At 42.4% G+C, this 20,071-nt stretch overlaps 1 protein-coding gene across 1 annotated transcript in view; it reads right to left on the minus strand.

The window, feature by feature from the left end:
• The window catches only part of aatkb (apoptosis-associated tyrosine kinase b), an 80,388-nt gene that overhangs the window by 24,075 nt on the left and 36,242 nt on the right, over window positions 1–20,071 (minus strand). Inside the window, exons 3-7 of the mRNA XM_085761265.1 lie at window positions 13,695–13,833; window positions 3,868–3,947; window positions 2,969–3,087; window positions 1,508–1,595; window positions 178–311 (exon numbers count right to left, since the gene is read on the minus strand). Of these exons, the coding sequence (XP_085617391.1) occupies window positions 178–311; window positions 1,508–1,595; window positions 2,969–3,087; window positions 3,868–3,947; window positions 13,695–13,833 (560 nt within the window). The remainder of the gene's footprint in view (window positions 1–177; window positions 312–1,507; window positions 1,596–2,968; window positions 3,088–3,867; window positions 3,948–13,694; window positions 13,834–20,071) is intronic.

The following is a 20,071-nucleotide window of genomic DNA, read 5'->3' on the forward strand; positions in this document are numbered from 1 at the left end:
AAAAAAAAAAAACATTGCTCCACTCTCAAGAAACAAAAACAACAGTCTTCTTTTCTTTTTCATGTACTGGATTTTCCCAAAATTGATTCATCACCTTTTAATACTATTCAAGACCCTGTGGATACCCTGTACAGTATTTATAACTGATACAGCAGCTGAGTGTGTTTGTGTACCTACCTGTGTGTGAAGTTGTGCTTGTGCAGGTGCAGCAGTCCTGAGGCCACGTCGCAGGCCATGCGCTGCAGGATCAGCGGCTCCGGGGTCGCGGCCTCGGCGGTCCTGCAGCTCCGGAGGTAACCCTTCACATCCCCCTGAACGCAGCACGGAGGAAAGGAAACAACACACACAGGCGGTGTGTTACAACCGCTCACCACTGGGGGGCAGTGTTGTCTTTGCACAGAGATACACACACACATGTTCAATGGTGTAAAACAGTGTTGTATCAGTGAATATTTCCTCTCTGTCTTCCTTCGTCTCGTTGTTTACAGTCACATTAAATAATGAGGTTGATGCTTTAACCAGTGACAGCTTTATAATAATCTTACATTGAGTTTTAGGTAACACTTTACTTGAATAGGTATTCATAAGATTGACATAACACTGTCATAACCATGACATAACACTGTCATAACCATCAACGAATACTTCTGACAGCTGTCGTTAAGTGTCATTCAGTAAGTTATGTCACTTTTGATGCAAAGTTGACATTGTTTGAGATGTTTTTGTTCTGACAACTTGACATAAAGACAATTTAAACTGTCATAGCAGACCTAATGGACAAACTTTAAAAATGATGTCAAGTTCTCATAACAAGGAACATCTCAAACAATGTCAACTTTACATCAAAAGTGACATAACTTACTGAATGACACTTAACCACAGCTGTCATAAGGATTCATTGATGTTTATGACAGCTGTTATGTCAATCTTATCAATACCTATTCAAGTAAAGTGTTACCGAGTTGTATCACTATATTTCACTAACAAACTTCCACTTGACTTGACTCTGAGCAGTGAGTAATAAGTCGACGGCTGTGCAGTGGCAGAAATCCAGTCAGTCTGAGTTTCTTTGATTACTTTCAATATCACCACCAAGTGTCGGTGTTAAATCTACTGAACTAATCAATCCTGCAGAGCTGATTGTGGATTCTGTTGCTGCAGTGTGTGAACGGTGTCAAGTAAAACAGGATTTAGTGTGTGTGTGTGTGTGTGTGTGTGTGTGACTCAGGGCTCGGCTGCCAAATAATTACAGCAGCTGCCAACGACGGTTTATCGCCAAAAAAATAATTATGATAATTAAAGGAAGCTACAGATAAAACACAAAGGTTTTCTGTTGGAGGAGAAAACGCAGCCAAGGTCAAGAGATTAGACAGATTAGTCCTTTAAATACGCTGCATTTAATACTGTTTACGTAAAATAAACTTTGATTTCTGTCTATTATTTTACTCAGAGCTGCAGTTTGATGTGTTTTTACCTCTCTCTCTCTCTCTCACACACACACACTCACCAGAGGACAGAACTCCATCACCAGCAGGTAGGGAGTGACCTCGGTGCACTGGGCCAAACACTGCAGCAGAGCCGGGTGCTGGAGAGCCCTGAGGAGGAGGAGGAGGAGAGGAGGAGGAGGAGGAAGAGGAGGAAGAGGAAGAGGAGGAGGAAGAAAAGGAAGAGAAGGAGGAAGAAGAAGAGGAGGGAGAGGAGGAGTCAGAGACCAAGAGATTAGAGCAGCAAACAAAGCAGCTCTGTTTCTTCCGTCTCATTATTATAATAAAGAACATTACAGTAAATCTACAGCTCAGCGTCGTCACGGTGATTCACACTGTGACTGTTTGTGTCATGAAGATGAAAAAACATTCAAACACACAACGACTGGTTTCTGTTTCTGTTTCTGTATCTGTATCTGTTTCTCTTTCTCTATCTCATTCTTCCTGCAGAGCTCCTCCTTCACCCGGCAACAGGAACATTTTCTCAACCAGAGCTTTTTTTTTCTTCTTTTTTTTCTACAGTTAAAGCAGAAGTAAGTGATCCGGTGGTTTTGGCCACCACATTCACGCCAAGGCGGCAGTTGTTGGTCTGAGAAGTGAAGCTCACTTCCGCGTTCAAAAAACTGCAATCCCCTCGGCTGTCGCTGGGGGCTGGCTCCAGAAGGGAGCATTCTCCATAGACCCCCATGTTAAAAACGCCGACTTTACAGCTTAAAAAAACATATTTACAGCCTGGTACATTTTATTTTTTTGGTCTCAACCGATAGTTTCTACCCCCGCACACACTCTGAGGGGGGGGGGATTTTTTAAAACTCTACCGTTTTACTGTTATTAGGTTTAAAGTTCTGGCCAATTAGGGCGCAGAACCGCTGAGTGACAGGTCCGGAGACCGCTGCTTCAAGGCCAGTGGGCGGGTTCTCGGCTGGCTAACGGCCACACCGCTCCAAATATGGCAAGTAGAATCCAACATGGCGCAGTTCAAACCCCCGTAGTAGCGGCACAAAACAGACTCCTCAAAACCAATGGCTGACGTCACGGATGCTACGTCCATTCTTTTTACAGTCTATGATTCAGGCGCATCCCTTGGCTGCACACACAGAGAGGACTGCCCCTTTATGCCGTTCTCTCTCCTCATTGGATAAAGGTTGTAGGATACAAGGAAAGTTTTCTCCTGGGCTCAGAGCAGAGCAGAGTGACTGACAGACCCGTGTTTCAGACCAAACACTCTATAGAAGTGATTGCTGTCGGAAGATAGAACTATTTAAGACTTATATTACTGTAACACAAATATTCTGCTTACTTCTGCTTTAAGTTTGCATCAAGGTTAAAGCTCTAAGAAACCATTAGATACATCCAGGAAACTCTCTGTGTGCAGAGGAGGAGAATAGTAAAATACAGCTTCACCATCGGCTACATGTCTGAGCTGGAGGAGGAAGAGGAGGAGGAGGAGGAGGAAGAGGAGGAGGAGGAGGAGGAGGTTTTACCGGAACGGCTGAGCTTCCTCCAGGAAGTGCATCTGGTCCTGGACGCCGGCGCTGGACTTCAGCTCCTTCACCACCACCTGGGTGGGACTCGAACCTGCGTTCACCTCCCCCAGCAGAACCTGAGGGACGGATGGATGGATGGATAGACAGATAGACAGATAGACAGATAGATAGATAGACAGATAGATAGATAGATAGATAGATAGATAGATAGATAGATAGATAGATAGATAGATAGATAGATAGATAGATAGATAGATAGATAGATAGATAGATAGATAGATAGATAGAATGATGGATGGATGGATAGATGGATAGATGGATGGATAGATAGATAGATAGATAGATAGATAGATAGATAGATAGATAGATAGATAGATAGATAGATAGATAGATAGATAGATAGATAGATAGATAGATAGATAGATAGATAGATAGATAGACATTACAGAGGTGGAGGGAAGGGAGACACAGAGGGAGGATGAAGATGGACATACCCAGGATGGAAAGGATGAACGGATAGATGGATGTTGATGAGTGAAGGGAGAGAAAAGAAGGAGAAGAGAGGGGGAAAGAGAGAGAGAGAGAACAACATGTAGTGGTAGTAGTCGAGGCTCAGCCTGCAGCAGCTCAGCTCTGTTACTTTGAACATTTCAGCAGCGTAAAATGAGCCGAGGAAATCACACCTGGGACGAGCTGACATCAAAGGCTCACACACACACACACACACACACACACACACACACACACACACACACACACACACACACACACACACACACAGACACACACACACTCAGACTTTACAGGTAACGTGGCGTGTCGGCTCGTTTTTAAACCCAGCTCTGGGATCACAGCGTTATAAAGTTAAAGGTGGTGATGAAGAGACGGAGCCTCACCTTCCCGAACCAGCCATGTCCGATCTCCTTCAGGTAGAGGAGGCTGTGGCGGCCCAGGTCTGAGGCCTTCAGCAGCTGGACTGGAGGAGGAGGAGGAGGAGGAGAGGACATGGTGATGATGATGAAGATGACATCCACATTAAAGCTTTTCTGAACAGCTCACTGATCTCAGGTCAGCTCTGTACGACATGAAACTCTGGTTACAGACTCTTAAAAACGTGTCACCATGATGTTTCACCATGAAGACGTTTCAAACCTTTCACAATAATCCAACACTGACTTCATGTTTAGTCTATTCGATCTTATATCTGTTAAACTGGACCTGAGTCTGTAATATAGTTTAACATAACATGATTGATTGATTGATCATTGCACATGTTAAAAACAAGGCAACAAAATGCAATTTGCATCTGACCAGAGTGCATAATATGCAGTGTAATAAATAAGAAAACAAAAACATACATATAAACTGCATGGAGTTAGGGTACAGTAGTGCAATGATACAGATTAAAGTGCTGTTAATAGAGCAGTAGTGTCTATAACATAACATAACATAACATAACTGTTTACTGGAGCTATATCCTTAGCATTTATATGTCCAGTTCATTTCCCCCCAATGCATTTCAATGTAACTTGTACAATGACAATAAAGATAATGTTGATTCTGATTAGAAAACATGACGGAAGCAAAAGAGTCACTGAAATCTGAATGAGAGCAAATAGAAAGAAAAAAAGCTAAATAAGAGAAAAGTTTGGATGTGGAATGTGTTTTGCGAGTTGTAGAACAAAAGTTGACGATTGAAGACAAACATGTCATTGGTCATACAACAATTCAAACAGCAGTGAGAAGAAGCGATGCTGATTAAATCCCAGTTGCCTTTCTCCATTAATCATGAATGAATCATTTATCCAGTTTCCTCAAAGACAGAAACTTTAAACATCTGTTAGTTCACATGTTCAACGTCTGGAGGTTTGTTTTCCTGACATATTGACGACTCGAGCTCTCAGAACATTTAACATTTAACATCCATCCATACGCTGATGGAGGAGCCAAGGACACGTCCACACACAGACCAGAGGAGCCGGGGATCGAACCCACTGTACTGTTACACCCTGTACCACTCATGCTCTTATAGGAGAACTCCATCAATTCTCAGCCACTGAAGAGTAAAACCACTAAGACTAGACACACGATGTCCTCAGTGATAATAACGTATGTACACTGCAAAAAATTCAAAATCTTACCAAGAATATTTGTCTTATTTCTCGTCAAAATGTCATTTCTAGTCAAAACTAATCCCATTCTACTCAAAATAAGACTCATCACATAAAAAGCAGCTTGTTTTTAGACACGTTTTACTTCTTTCAAGGATATTTAACTTAAAATAAGTAGAAAAATCTGATAGTGCGGTAAGTTTTTCTTCCTTATTACAAGAGCATAAAAAACTTGCTTTCACTGGCAGATTTTTCTACTTATTTCAAGTGAAAATGATCAGAAAACAAGTTCATTTTTAGGTGATGAGTCTTATTTTAAGTGGAAAGAGATTAGTTTTGACTAGAAATGAGACATTTTGACAAGAAAATTGACAAGTGATTTTGGGTTTTTGCAGTGTAGTAAACGTCATGATGGGAACTTGAACGCACCACATCCAGGTTCCTAAGTGTCCTCTGTCTCCAGCTGCCTCCTCCTCCTCTTCTACACCGAGACACCTGAACGCACCACGAGCGGACGACGTCCATGGTCCACGGGCTCAGAGGACCGAGTCCAGACGCCGACCTGTCCGACTGTCCTCCGACTCCCTGAAGCATCTCTACCGACCGTCCTGTCCTGTCCTCGCTCAGCCAAATGAAACGGGACGGACAGCAGCTCCCTCGCTCCCTCTCCTCTCCTCTTTCTTTCTCTCTTTCTTTCTTTTCCTTCTCTGTCTCCCACGGTGACAGTTGGATTCTGGGTGTAGAAGCAGCAGACCAGACAGACACGTCTTTGTGTCCCCGTCCGTCCGTCCGTCTCCTTCTTCCCCAGACTGGTCATTCCAATCCTTTACACCCACTCACGCTCTCTCCATCCCAGAGACAGAATAGCCGTCATTGTGTGTGTGCGAGCCGGGCGGCCGGGCGGCAGCATGGTACCAGTTAGGACCAGTTAGTCCACACACACTGGGACCATTATTATCATCATCCAGCCGCTCCTCCACATACGACCCGACCCCCCGACCCCGGCCCGGTGAGAACAGCGGCATGCAGCAGCAGCAGCCCCCGCCTCCTGAACCATACGATACGATACGATACGATACGATAAACTTTATTGTCCCGTTCAGGGAAATTTGTCTTGGATTCTGTAGCTGCACCATATAAATGCCTTGATGGCCACAATGACAAAAAACACAATACACCTCAGCCAAACCAACCCAGCAAACACAAGACATAACAGCATTGCACATATCGCACTGCAAAAATGCAAAATCTTACCAAGAATATTTGTCTTATTTCTAGTCAAAATGTCATTTCTAGTCAAAACAAATCTGATTCTACTTAAAATAAGACTCATCACATTAAAAAAGCAGCTTGTTTTTAGACACTTTTTTACTTCTTTCAAGCAGATTTTCACTTGAAATAAGTAGAAAAATCTGATAGTGGAGCAAATTTTTCTTCCTTATTACAAGCACAAAAAACTTGCTTTCACTGGCAGATTTTTCTACTTATTTCAATTGAAAATTTGTTTGAAACAAGTGAAAATGATCAGAAAACAAGTTGATTTTTAGGTGATGAGTCTTATTTTAAGCGGAAAGAGATTAGTTTTGACTAGAAATGAGACATTTTGACAAGAAAGAAGACAAATATTCTTGGAAAGATTTTGAGTTTTTGCAGTGTAACCCATATTGCACATATCCCACAGCATAGCACATACATACACCTCATAAATTCACCATAGTAAGAGCACTATAAGAGTTATTGCACAAACTCAAGCAGTATTGTTAAGAAATTTGAAAATTTTAAACTCTCTAGCACTGCCTGGTAGTGTGGCGGATTAGCTAAACAATCGTTCACTTTGTGATAAAAGCATGAAATTTGGTGGATGTGTTGGTGAATATGTTTCAAACAAATCTGGATATTGGGCCACCTCAAAAGCGCCCCCTAGTGGCTGTGGCAGCTATTTGTTATGCGAATAAATGAATGATGAATAAAAACTGCCCTTTTAATAATACCAACTGGTGATGTATTGTATATTGTTGGAAAGCCTGATTAGTCACCTTTACAACGAGGTACAGCTTGTAAGGATCGTGCATTCATGGAATGAGCAACGGGGATAAACGTGTGGGTAGCGCACCCCAAAAATGTGCATCCCCTATGGGGCGGATTAGCTCAATAAATCACAAGAATTGTTTATTTTGTGGTAGAAGCACAACATTTGGTAGATGTGTTGCTGGATATGTTTCAAACATTTTTGCTTTTTAAGGACCCTTAAGGTGTCTACTTAAGATTTTTGCTTGTTGCCCGGGTCAACTGATGTTCCAGGGGGGTTTTTTGCCGGCCATTTTGAATTTATGTCCGCACGAATGGCCAAAAAAATGCCAATTTTCATACCTCCTCAACCAGACATCATACAAAGACAAATTAACACACTTTTTCCAATAATTATGACACCAGGAATCAAATGGAAAGGTCGCTGAGATGGTAAAACCATTCTTTATCAGAGAAAAATGAACTCTCCAGTAGTGTTTTTGTATAAATCAATTCGTCGATTATTGAGCTAATCTGCCCCACAGGGGATGCACATTTTTGGGGGGCGCTACCCACACGTTTAGCCCCGTTGCTCATTCCATGAATGCACGATCCTTACAAGCTGTACCTCGTTGTAAAGGTGACTAATCAGGCTTTCCAACAATATACAATACATCACCAGTTGGTATTATTAAAAGGGCAGTTTTTATTCATCTTTCATTTATTCGCATAACAAATGGCTGCCACGGCCACTAGGGGGCGCTTTTGAGGTGGCCCAATATCCAGATTTGTCTGAAACATATTCACCAACACATCTACCAAATTTCATGCTTTTATCACAAAGTGAACGATTGGTGTAAAATATTGAGCTAATCCGCCCCACTATGGTAAAATAAAAACATGATACTTTTGTCTACCCCATATACTGTACTCTTAGTCTGCGTAAAAAGTACAATCTCTGCTGTAGACGAGAACTCAAGTCCTGCACCATGTTCACCTCTCACATTCATAACGCTGGAGGAACGAGAGGAGCAGCAGCAGCAGCAGGATGCATGCTGGGAGAAAACAGCCAGGTTGAGACGCTGCTGTGTTGTAAATACAAACAGAAAAGCTCATAAACTCATATTTTATTCACAACAGAATATAAACAACGGATCAGATGTTGAAATTGAGACTTTTTACCGTTTTAAAATCCTGCTCAGGTCTGATGAACAGATGTGCTGCTGCCATCAAAATCTAAATGTCTCAGTTTCAACATCTGATATATAAAAACATGAATAAAATATGAGTTTATGAGCTTCATATTTACATTTTACAGCTGAGGTTGTGTGTTTTTGCTGCTGTTTTTATCTCACGTGTCTCCTCTTCACACTGAACACACCCAGACCCCCCACTCCCCCCCGCTGGCTTCTGGGATCTCTTTACAGCCAATACACTAACTCAATTTCCATTTGACAGAGTCAGAGTCTGAGTCAGAGTCTGAGGCGTCCTCTCTCTAAGCCCCGTGAGCCGCTGAGCGTCTCTCTCTCTCTGAAGAATGCATCCAGCTTAGCCGCTATAGTAGCCAGGAAGTCCTTTAGCGAGACGCACAGCAGCTAAATCGCTCAGAGCCAAATGGAATTCCCATCATCCTCTTTCACTCTGGCGTGTCCCGGTCCTGATCGACAAGCTGAACCGAGCCGAGCTGCTGCTGTCGTGTTGTTGTTGTTGTTTCATAACAGATCTGAAAGTGTACAGTATCTAATGTTTGTAGGGCTGCAACTGACCATTAGTTTAATAATCAATCAATCAGTCGATTATTTAATGAATCGAATAAAAAAGAAGCATCATTTATTTCATCTCTTCATTAAAAAACAGAATATTTTCAATTGACAGTGCAGAGAAGTGCACAAATAACAGGCTGCTGTTAAAGTTTAAGTAATAAATTATTATTATTAATGATAATTAAAGGAAAAAAAACAACTAAATATTGATGTCATTGATGCTTTAACGAAACAAAACTAACTGTTGACAGGATTTGTCTCAACATTACGCTGAAAACTAAGTGAAAGTGATCTGGCATGGAGCTATGACGCACACACTCTCACACTCACACATTGTGCCATCCCATATCACTTCTGTAAAGATTGCACTCACACACTCTCTAGCGTTGGGCAGAGTGAAACACTTCTGTAGATTTCGGTCGAAGTGTTTTCTACACCTCGGTCATGTTTCAAAATACCGGAGCTCTACACCACTCTGCTCCTCTGTGATGTTTTACATCGGTTTGAATCCGTCAGGTTACATCACTGCCCTCTACTAATATGGAGATGGCTCATTACAAGCTGCACCAATGATATGAAATGTTACAGCTTCACTTCCTGTCTCCTAACGCTAGAGGAAAGTGAGCTGTTTTTATTTTCTTACGATAACATTTAATATGTTCACAGCTAGCAGTCATATTTAACATTACTAAAATTGATTAGCGCGGGCGTTCATGAACAATAGTTGATGGTTGTTGAGACCAGAGACAGGTCTGGAACAAAGTTCACTTTCTCCTCATTTGTCAACATGTTCAGAAGAGATGTGTCTTGTGTAAAATGAGTCCAATATTTACATCAGTGACTCTGGAGAGAAGGAATCAACCATAATCTGAGCTCACGTTCACTTTTCCCATTGGAGTCAATAGACTCAAGACCTGCTGCTGCTGCTGGTCTCCTAAAGGGGGCGGAGTCACAGTCTGCTGGTCTCCTAAAGGGGGAGGGGGCAGAGTCACGGTCTGCTGGTCTCCTAAAGGGGGCGGAGTCACGGTCTGTTGGTCTCCTAAAGGGGGCGGAGTCACGGTCTGCTGGTCTCCTAAAGGGGGCGGAGTCACGGTCTGCTGGTCTCCTAAAGGGGGCGGAGTCATGTAGAAACCCACACCCGTAATCTCTTGTTGATGACAGACAAGACTACACAGATATACACATGGTAACATGGTAGATGATAAATAACCTTATCCACCGCTCCATGGATTGATTTCTCACCGGCTTCGTTGAAAAAACAAATACACAACCGAGGAAAAGAGACCACTTGCATGTTGTTGTTTCTCTTTAAACCATCTTTTCTCCTCAACACAGTGAGCGACGCATTAATCGCAAGTCACAAATCAATAATGGAATTTGTTGCCAACGCCTTTCATAATCGATTTTTAATCTATTTTATCATACTTGCAGCCCTAAATGTGTCTTCTAAATCTTGTGTGTGTGTGTGTGCACTGCAAAAACTCAAAATCTTTCCAAGAATATTTGTCTTATTTCTAGTCAAAATGTAATTTCTAGTCAAAACAAATCTAATTCTACTTAAAACAAGACTCATCACATTAAAAAGCAGCTTGTTTTTAGACACTTTTTACTTCTTTCAAGCAGACTTGGAATAAGTAGAAAAATCTGACAGTGGAGCAAGTTTTTCTTTCTTATTACAAGCACAAAAAACTTGCTTTCACTGGCAGATTTTTCTACTTATTTCAATTGAAAATTAGTTTGAAACAAGTGAAAACTGTCTAAAAACAAGTACATTTTTAGGTGATGAGTCTTATTCTAAGTGTAAAGAGATTAGTTTTGACTAGAAATGAGACATTTTGACATGAAATAACACAAATATTCTTGGAAAGATTTTGAGTTTTTGCAGTGCGTGAACATGGACTTGTTTTGGCTCGGTGTGTTTTCCCTGGTCTCCTCTGGGTGTGTGTGAGCTCCATTAGTCTTAGTTTGCAGAGCAGCACTGCAGCAGAGAACAGCTGCATCAGGGTGGGGATCCTGGGGACCGGGGCCCCCGTCCGTCCCAGCCAAGGCTCTTACTGACAGTGCTGCTGCTGCCTCATTAGGAGCTCCACCTATATCTACACACACACACACATACACACACACACAGAGACACACACAGTGGTTCAACAACAGCAGGATCGCTGGCTGAGAGGAGGCAGAGTTACTCAGAGCTGTTAAGTGCTTCACCTCCACATCTGCCTCAGCTCTCAGGAATGATTAGATTCCAGATCTGAGAGCGACGCCGTGTTAAAAGCGACCTGAGGACCTTTTCATTTTTCTTCTACCTAATAATCACTGTTCCTACACAACGTCTTCATCATCCCCTTTGCCTCGCGGCCTGATCTACCGCGTCGGCTCGGCTCATCTCTGCTGCTTCCCTTCACTCTGTTGTTGCCGTATGTTTAGCTTTTTTGTTTTAATATTTAATCACCGTGCAGAGTCTCTCGTCTTTGAACTGCACAAATAAACCTGAGCTGCAGAGAACAAGACCAGAAAAAAACTGACAGCAAACAAAAGTTGGGGGGAGAAAAATGAGGCCAGGGTTACGAGCAGCGAACTGAGCTGAAGACGCAATTTCTCCGAAAAACTTATTTCCCCTGCTGATGTCACTGGGCGAGGTTCTCCAGAAGGTGCACTCAGAAATCCCCCGACCTCGAAACAAGCCGCTCTAATGGTTTCTATTATCCACTGAAGACCAGAACATATGTTCAAGGGGGTCGGGTCACAGACAATGGTGGGAAAATAGTTTAGTCACTTACCCCGAGTGGTGTTTATGTAGCCATGCAGATCGCTGCAGCTCCAACAGTTATCTGCTCCCACCAGGAGCTGCAGCATTTCAATGAACCGACTGCAAATGAAATCCCATTAACCTTCCTCCTATTGATGTGTCATCAGAGAGCTCGTTTGTCAGAGTGTATCTGCATGGCTACTAAACACTGGGAGGAACCTGTGTGTCTGTGTGTGTCTGTGTGTGTGTGTGGAGCGAATGTATAATGAATGTTTCACATTTACATCTGAGTTTTTGATGTTTTCGCTGCGTGGGTCTCACCACTCTTACACTGCAAAAACTCAAAATCTAACCAAGAATATTTGTCTTATTTCTAGTCAAAATGTCATTTCTAGTCAAAATAAATCTAATTCTACTAAAAATAAGACTCATCACATTTAAAAAGTAGCTTGTTTTTATTCACTTTTTACTTTTTTCAAGCAAATTTTCCACTTAAAATCTGACAGTGGAGCAAGTTTTTCTTTCTTATTACAAGCACAAAAAACTTGCTTTCACTGGCAGATTTTTCTACTTATTTCAATTGAAAATTAGTTTGAAACAAGTAAAAACTGTCTATAAACAAGTTGATTTTTAGGTGATGAGTCTTATTTGAAGTGGAAAGAGTTTAGTTTTGACTAAAATTGAGACATTTTGACAAGAAATAAGACAAATATTCTTGGAAAGATTTTGAGTTTTTGCAGTGTACATCTGAGTTTTTGATGTTTTCGCTGCGTGGGCCTGACGCATTAAGTCTCACCACACTTATCAGGCAGCAGCATCGGCCCATTGACGCACAACGCGGCCCATTGTCGCACAAGGAGGGCGACACGGAGAAAGAAGGAAAGAAAGAGGGATCTTCTCACTGGGGTTTTGTGCTCTGGGATGCCGCGCATACCAACGTGCAGCGGTGTAGGCCGGCTGCCTGGACGTCATTATGCAACAGGCAGATGTTTGTGGGAGAGAGTGAAAGTTAAAGAGCACAGAGTTCATCCTGCAGGGAAGAAGCAAGCTGCAGAGCGGAGCGGAGCGAGGGATTGTGGGATAGAAAGGTGGAGGCCCAGCTGGTCCCGGCCCAGCGTCAGGGCGGTGCTCCACTCCAGGGACCGACGTTTTTGATGGATGCCAGATCCACGGACGGTATTTTACTCTCACACCCTTCAGAACTGCTCTCGTCTTACATGTGTTGTGGTGTGGTGTGTTGTGTTGAGCTCGGGCCGTTTTACAAAGCTCTTGCAAGGTTTGCATCAGTTTGCAGCGACGTTAAACCACAAAGCAGAAACGTCACCAATGATTTCATGACTGGACGCAGCGCTCGTCTTCTATCTGATCCCTTCTGACAGAAGGAGAAGTGTAAATCTTTTTAAATGCAGCGTGGGGATTTCAGAGCTTTAAGTGAGTGAGAGGACCAGAGTTTAACTCCTTAAAGAGATAGTTCAACATTTTTAGCAAATCGGCCCATTGCCATAATCCCTATAGTCATAGCAGTAGGTTCGTTACCTCTAATTGTCGGTGCAAGATGTTTTTAGAACGGCGGAGCAGAGCCGTGAGCTGCTCAGAGCTACGCTATGGAGGCTCATTATGGGATTTCTTGGTTTCCCTCATCAAACTCATCAAATACACAATCCAACAACTCCACAACGCTCTGGTGGACAAGTTGTGAGCTGCACATTCACCACGCTATGAGATAATAACACAATGTTACCAGACAGAGTTGTTTTAGAGGGAAATTCATGCAAAACCGCTGATGCACGTTGCCTTCAGGGACAGTTTTTCATCAACAGTCTCTGTATTTCCCTCTACAACAACTCTGTGTGGTAACGTTGTGTTATTATCTCATAGCGTGGTGAATGTGCAGCTCACAACTTGTCCACCAGAGCGTTGTGGAGTTGTTGGATTGTGTATTTGATGAGTTTGATGAGGGAAACCAAGAAATCCCATGAGCCTCATTAAAGGTAACGAACCTACTGCTATGACTATAGGGATTATGGCAATGGGCCAATTTGCCAAAAATGTTGAACTATCCCTTTGAACACCTAACACAGTGTCTGACTCACCTGATCGAGCCGGTTGCTTGGCGACGGGCAGCGACACCTCGGTGAGCGGCAGGATGTAGACGTCGGGGCCCTGGGAGGCCGGCGAGGCCACGGTGGACATGTCTGCATGGTAGTCCTCGCCGTCCACATTCTTGAATTCCTGGAACACACACACACACACACACACACACACACACACACACACACACACACACACACACAGACACACACACACACACACACACACACAGAGAGAGAGAGAGGAGGTCACACAGGAGCAGGTTGCCTTCATTAGCGCAGCAGGTGGTCGCTGGTAAACAGCTTCCTCTCTTGTAAGGTCAAAGACGTGACGACGTGTCCTATTAGAGGACATGATGAGTCCAGACCTGCACATTTATATTTATATTTATGTTTTTATAAAGGAAGGGGAATACAGTAATGACACTAGAGGAGGAGAGTGTGTGTGTGATGTCTTGGCGGCAGCAGCGCAGCAGCTTTCAGATGAAGCGAGCCGAGCTGTTCTGGCCGCGCTCGCTGTGTCTCTGAGCTGTTTGTGAGACTCCTGGAACATCCCAGAGTAAACACACACAGCCAGTCTGATTCACCACCAGATTATTTGTACCAAGATTAACACGTACTGTATGTGTGCCTCACAATTTCACAGTTTAATAGTATTTCTTTTTCATTTTCTATCCTTTTAGAAATAACAACAAAGATCTACAGCACACTGCAAAAACTCAAAATCTTTCCAAGAATATTTGTCTTTCTTTTCAAAATGTCTCAATTTTAGTCAAAACTAATCTCTTTCCACTTAAAATAAGACTCATCGCCTAAAAATTCACTTGTTTTTAGATCATTTTCACTTGTTTCAAACTCATTTTCAATTGAAATAAGTAGAAAAATCTGCCAGTGAAAGCAAGTTTTTTGTGCTTGTAATAAGAAAGAAAAACTTGCTCCACTGTCAGATTTTTCTACTTCTACTACAATTTCAAGTGAAAATTTGCTTGAAAGAAGTAAAAAGTGTCTAAAAACAAGCTACTTTTTAATGTGATGAGTCCTATTTTAAGTAGAATTAGATTTATTTTGACTAGAAATAAGACAAATATTCTTGGTAAGATTTTGAATTTTTGCAGTGTGTTTTTATTGCATTTGTGCAGAAACCTCCTGTGATCCGGCAGCTCGGCCTCACAGGCCCCAGATGACGGCAGACAGAGGAGCTGGGATCGATAAATCTTCACTACTCTGTTTGCATAAGAGAGATTAGAGCTTGATCTCTCTCACATCACATCACATCATCACATCACAGCTCCTTTAATATGCATTAAAGCAACAGTGGACAGAAACAGATGAGTTCTCTGATTTGGAATTAACTCCAGACCAGTGAGTCCACGCCCGTCAACACATGAGCTAAGGATTGTTTGCATGGACAAATACACTGGATGAATTATGTTTTTGGGTTTTTTTCAGGTTTGCATGTGACACCGAGGCCCGAGCTGGACGAGCAGTCAAAGAATCTTTAGATCGCAGGATAAGGAGGACGAAGAGGACGAAGAGGACGAAGAGGGAGGGAGTTGGCCTCGTCCTCGGACCGGATGTCAGAATAAAAGTCTCTTAGTTGAGAGCTGGAGAGCAGCGGGGTCGCAATGCTGGAAAAATGTGACCTGCTGCAGCCCTCTGCAACACCCACATACACACACACACACACACACACATATACACATGCACATGCACGCAAATACACACAAACACACACACGCACACACTTCGATCTCTCACTTCATCCCGTCCCCCAAGAATGAGTGCAGGCTGCTGCTCCCTCCCACAGCCTCACATCTAAACCTTCACACGGCCCTGCTCGCCCTCCCATTCAACATGTGGTTTCACTCTGCACACACACACACACACAGGCTGTCACACACACACATACACACACAGGCTGTCACATACACACACACACCAGTTACTGACCAGAAAACCCATCCCTGACTTCTCACACATCCTGCAGTAAAAACAGCGTCCGTCCAAACAAGAGTCGAAGTTACTTTCTACTTTTTTTTTTAAAAGAAATCATCTTTCAGTCTTTTTTACTCCAGAAAAACAAGAAGCAACAAGAATCGACTTGGAGGAAACAAAGTGATGTCCTCAAACTAACTTGTTTTGTGCAACAGCCCATAACTCACAGATTTCACAATGCAAAAAGCAAAAAAAAAAAAAAAGCTGAAAACCAAAGATAAAAATCTGTGTTTACAAAAACCTCCTGCTGATTCCTCTCCAGTCCATCCACCAATCAATCTACAACAGTTGAAACACTTTGCTTTTCACACAGAAATCTGCTGCAGTGACTGAAGTTTTCCATCAAACATCCTCAAATATCTACAGATCAATATTTTGCCTTATGTAAAGTCTTGATCTTAAAGACTGGATGAGTTCAACCCCCCGTGTCTCTGCTGACTTACCTCTCCTCTGAGTCCATACTGTAGGTGAGGACGGCTGCTGCTGCTGCTCTCAGCTTCGGCTAAAGTCTCAAGTCTAAAGCATCATCATCATCACTGTGAGGAGAGGAGCCTTATTGTTGGGTCCAGAGAGGAGGAGGAGGAGGAGGAGGAGGAGGAGGAGGAGGAGGAAGGGGCTTTGTAGCTGAGCCCTGACTCTCCCTGGGACTGCTGGGGATGGAGGGATGGAGGGAGGGAGGGAGGGGGAGAAAATGAAACGGTGGAGGGGAGGAGTGGTGGAGTGGAGGGGGAGCAGCATCTCTGCACTGCAAAAACTCAAACTCTTACCAAGAACATTTGTCTTATTTCTAGTCGAAACTAATCTAATTCTACTTAAAATAAGACTCATCACATAAAAACGTAGCTTGTTTTTAGACACTTTTTACTTCTTTCAAGCAGATTTTCACTTGAAATAAGTAGAAAAATCTGACAGTGGAGCAAGTTTTTCTTTCTTATTACAAGCACAAAAAACTTGCTTTGACTGGCAGATTTGTCTACTTATTTCAAGTGAAAATTAGTTTGAAACAAGTGAAAATTATCTAAAAACAAGATAATTTTTAAGTGATGAGTCTTATTTTAAGTGGAAAGAGGTTAGAAATGAGACATTTTCACAAGAAATAAGACAAATATTCTTGGAGAGATTTGGGGTTTTTGCAGTGCGGTCGTCTCATGAGGGAGAGGAGGAGAGAAACTGAGCCCCTGCAAAAAAATGTGAGGGAGAAAAATACAAGTGGGAAGAAGAGAAGAGAAGGGGGGGGGGGGGGGGGTCGCATACTATACTTGTGACATCACTCTCTCTTCCTCTCTCTCTCTCTCTCTCTCTCTCAACAGCCAGAGAACATCTGCAGGGCCGTCCCCGTCCCCACACCTAGTTTCTGTCAACACTATGAGGACTGTCCACTCCCCTCCTCCCCCTCCCCTCCCCCTCCCTGACCTTTGACCCTGACCTTCACCGTCCGTCAACTTGACCCAAATCTGATCCCTTTAATTTCATCATTTTACAGTTTAGCTTCACATTCACCAGGAAACCACCACAACCTCAGTATTTTATTGTATTCTATTCTTTTTTTTTCTTCTTTTTTTTTTACAAAATAAAAGCTCCTTAAAGCTTTTACTGTGAAATTTAAAGGGACAACGAGGAGTTTTGGAAAGCAAAGTGTTTTCATACTACATTTCCCATGAGCCTCCGCGCGCACGGTGAAATTCTTGGACGTCTTGCCAAGAATGTTTTCATTCATCAACAAAGAAAGTCAGAGGTTCGAAGACGATCACATACCGTCGTAGTTCAGAACATAAAAGGTGATTCAGCAGCGTTATTCTCATGACTCGCCGGGCAACGTCTGCGAAACCAAAAGTAAGGAAACGCTGGTCAGCTCACCCAGCATTTCCACCATTAATTAAAATAACAAAATAACGATAGAGACAAAACGATATATTGATCGAAAATGGAGCCATTAACAAGTGTGGGTAGCGTAGATTCATCCACATTAATATGAGACTTTTTATAACCAGATACAAACTCCTCGTTGTCCCTTTAAAGGGTGTGTGTGGTGTGTGTGTGGCTGAATGTCAGTCCGCTGCCTCAGGCCGCTCGTGTTTCCATGATTAACAGCTTTGATAACACGATCCAAGGTTTAAGTCCATTATCTCTGAATCCTACAAATTAAAAGCACTTGGAGCAGAAAGGACTTTACATTATTCAAAGAATCGTTCTGCTGAATGGAAATATGAGAAATTCAGCTGTAAAATGTAGATTCTACATTTTTATTCGCTTCTTTTGACCATTTTCTTTTCTTTAAGGAAATAACACCTCACCTTTAGGACATATAGCATATTTATTTGCTGTTTTGTTGCTATTGATGTATGCTACGATAGCTGAGTTTAAAGACTGAAGCAGGTGGAGATCTGACAGGAACCATGTGTTTACCTTTAGCAGCTAGCTGGTTAGCATGGATCAGTCAGATAAATAAGTGACTAAACAGTTGTTTTCCAGTGTTAATGTTAGCATTAATTAGCAGCTGTTTACTCACCAAATAGCTCCAATGAATATGTTACAGTAAATCTCATGTGTTTACTTCATACAGCTGCTCATGTGTGAAAATGACAAGAAAAACCCACTTCTTCTCATCAAACTCACAAAGTGAGTCAACAACTTCTACATTTGACATGAGAAGCTGCAGCCGGAGCTCAGTGAGAACCAGAGGAGGAAGCTCCTCATCTTTCTCTTTCTGTTTGTTAAACACACATCTCCTCTCTCTCCTATCCTCTTGAAGTTTTTTTTTTTTTTTTAAACATTTTTCCCCCCTGAAATTCCCTCTTCCTGCTCTGGGAGAGGCTGTGTCTAATTCCAGATGGGGCCCCGAGGCCGGATGCACTGTGGGCTCATGGGTATGCCCTTCCTCACGCCCTCGCGCCCTCTCTCCCTCCTCCTCCTCCTCCTCCTCCTCCTCCCACCCTGGCCTCTAACTCGGACACACCCCGCCCGGACAGGTCCGATCTGGGTGGTCCAGTCTGCCACAGATACAAACCAGAACCAGGGAACATCACACACTGCAAAAACTCAAAATCTTTCCAAGAAATGTCAAAATGTCTCAATTTTAGTCAAAACTGATCTCTTTCCACTCATCACCTAAAAATTAACTTGTTTTTAGATAATTTTCACTTGTTTCAAATTAATTTTCAATTGAAATAAGTAGAAAAATCTGCCAGTCAAAGCAAGTTTTTTGTGCTTGTAATAAGAAAGATCATAAGAAGATGTTCAAAGAAAAACTGATCAGATTTTTCTACTTATTTAAAGTTAAAAATTTGCTTGAAAAAAGTAAAACGTGTCTAAAAACAAGCTACTTTTTATGTGATGAGTCTTATTTTAAGTATAATTAGATTTATTTTGACTAGAAATGACATTTTGACTAGAAATAAGACAAATATTCATGGTAAGATATTGAATTTTTGCAGTGCACAGAGTCTCTTTTGACACATGTCAGTTTCTGGGCTGCAGCTTCACAACAACAACAAGACGCAGAAGAAACAGAAGAAAGATGCAGATTTATAAACACAGAGAGTTTTCAGGAGGGAACAGGAAGTTATGTAACGCGGCTGCAGCTCTGAGTTTCTGAGGACACATTAAGATCGGAGAGGAAATGAGCAAAGAGCCGAGAGAGATAGAGAAGAGAGGAGATGGAGATGAGCCCCGAGGCAAATTAACGTCGTTATTAAAACAACCTCACACGTGCTTCTCTCTCTCCATCTCTCGCTGTGTCACCGGCATCAGCCTTTCTGCAGCTTCATCACCACTCAGCCACTTGAGTTATGTTAATGACTTACATAACTGTAGTGCGACACACATTCAGAAGTTGAGGAATAAATTGCTTTCTTCTCTTCTCGCAGTTTCCAGTTTGCAGCGCTGAGCAGGAATATGAATCACAGAGATACAGTGGAGGACGACAGCTGGCCCTGATTAATGTCTCCATTATTTTTATAAACCTTCAATAATTCACTGATTATAAATCCCCAGTGCAGCAGCAGCATCTTCCTCCTCCTCTTCTTCCTCTTCCTCTTCTGATCTGTTTGTCTTGTCAAACACTCAAACCACAAATGATTCAATTAAAAGTGATTTAAAACAAAGAGACAACAGAGAAGCTTCAAACTGAAACTACAGTCGGTGCAAAGATTCACAAGCGTAATAACAACCCTGCTGATGCATTACAGTCTTCTACCATTATCAGATCAATGTGTTGGTTTATGAGCAAACAGCTGCAAACACCCAACGACGACGGAGCAGAGCGTCATCTGAAAACATCCACAAACGTCTCAGCGGCGTGATTCACATTCCTGCAGAGTCGTAAAGTAAATGTAACGTGAATGTATAAGTCACATGTTTTAGGGTCCGTTTAGGGTCGTTGGACA

The sequence above is a fragment of the Trachurus japonicus genome, chromosome 19 (genome assembly GCF_045865225.1).
Source record: "Trachurus japonicus isolate A0001 chromosome 19, Traja_1.0".
NCBI classification, from domain to species: Eukaryota; Metazoa; Chordata; class Actinopteri; order Carangiformes; family Carangidae; genus Trachurus; species Trachurus japonicus.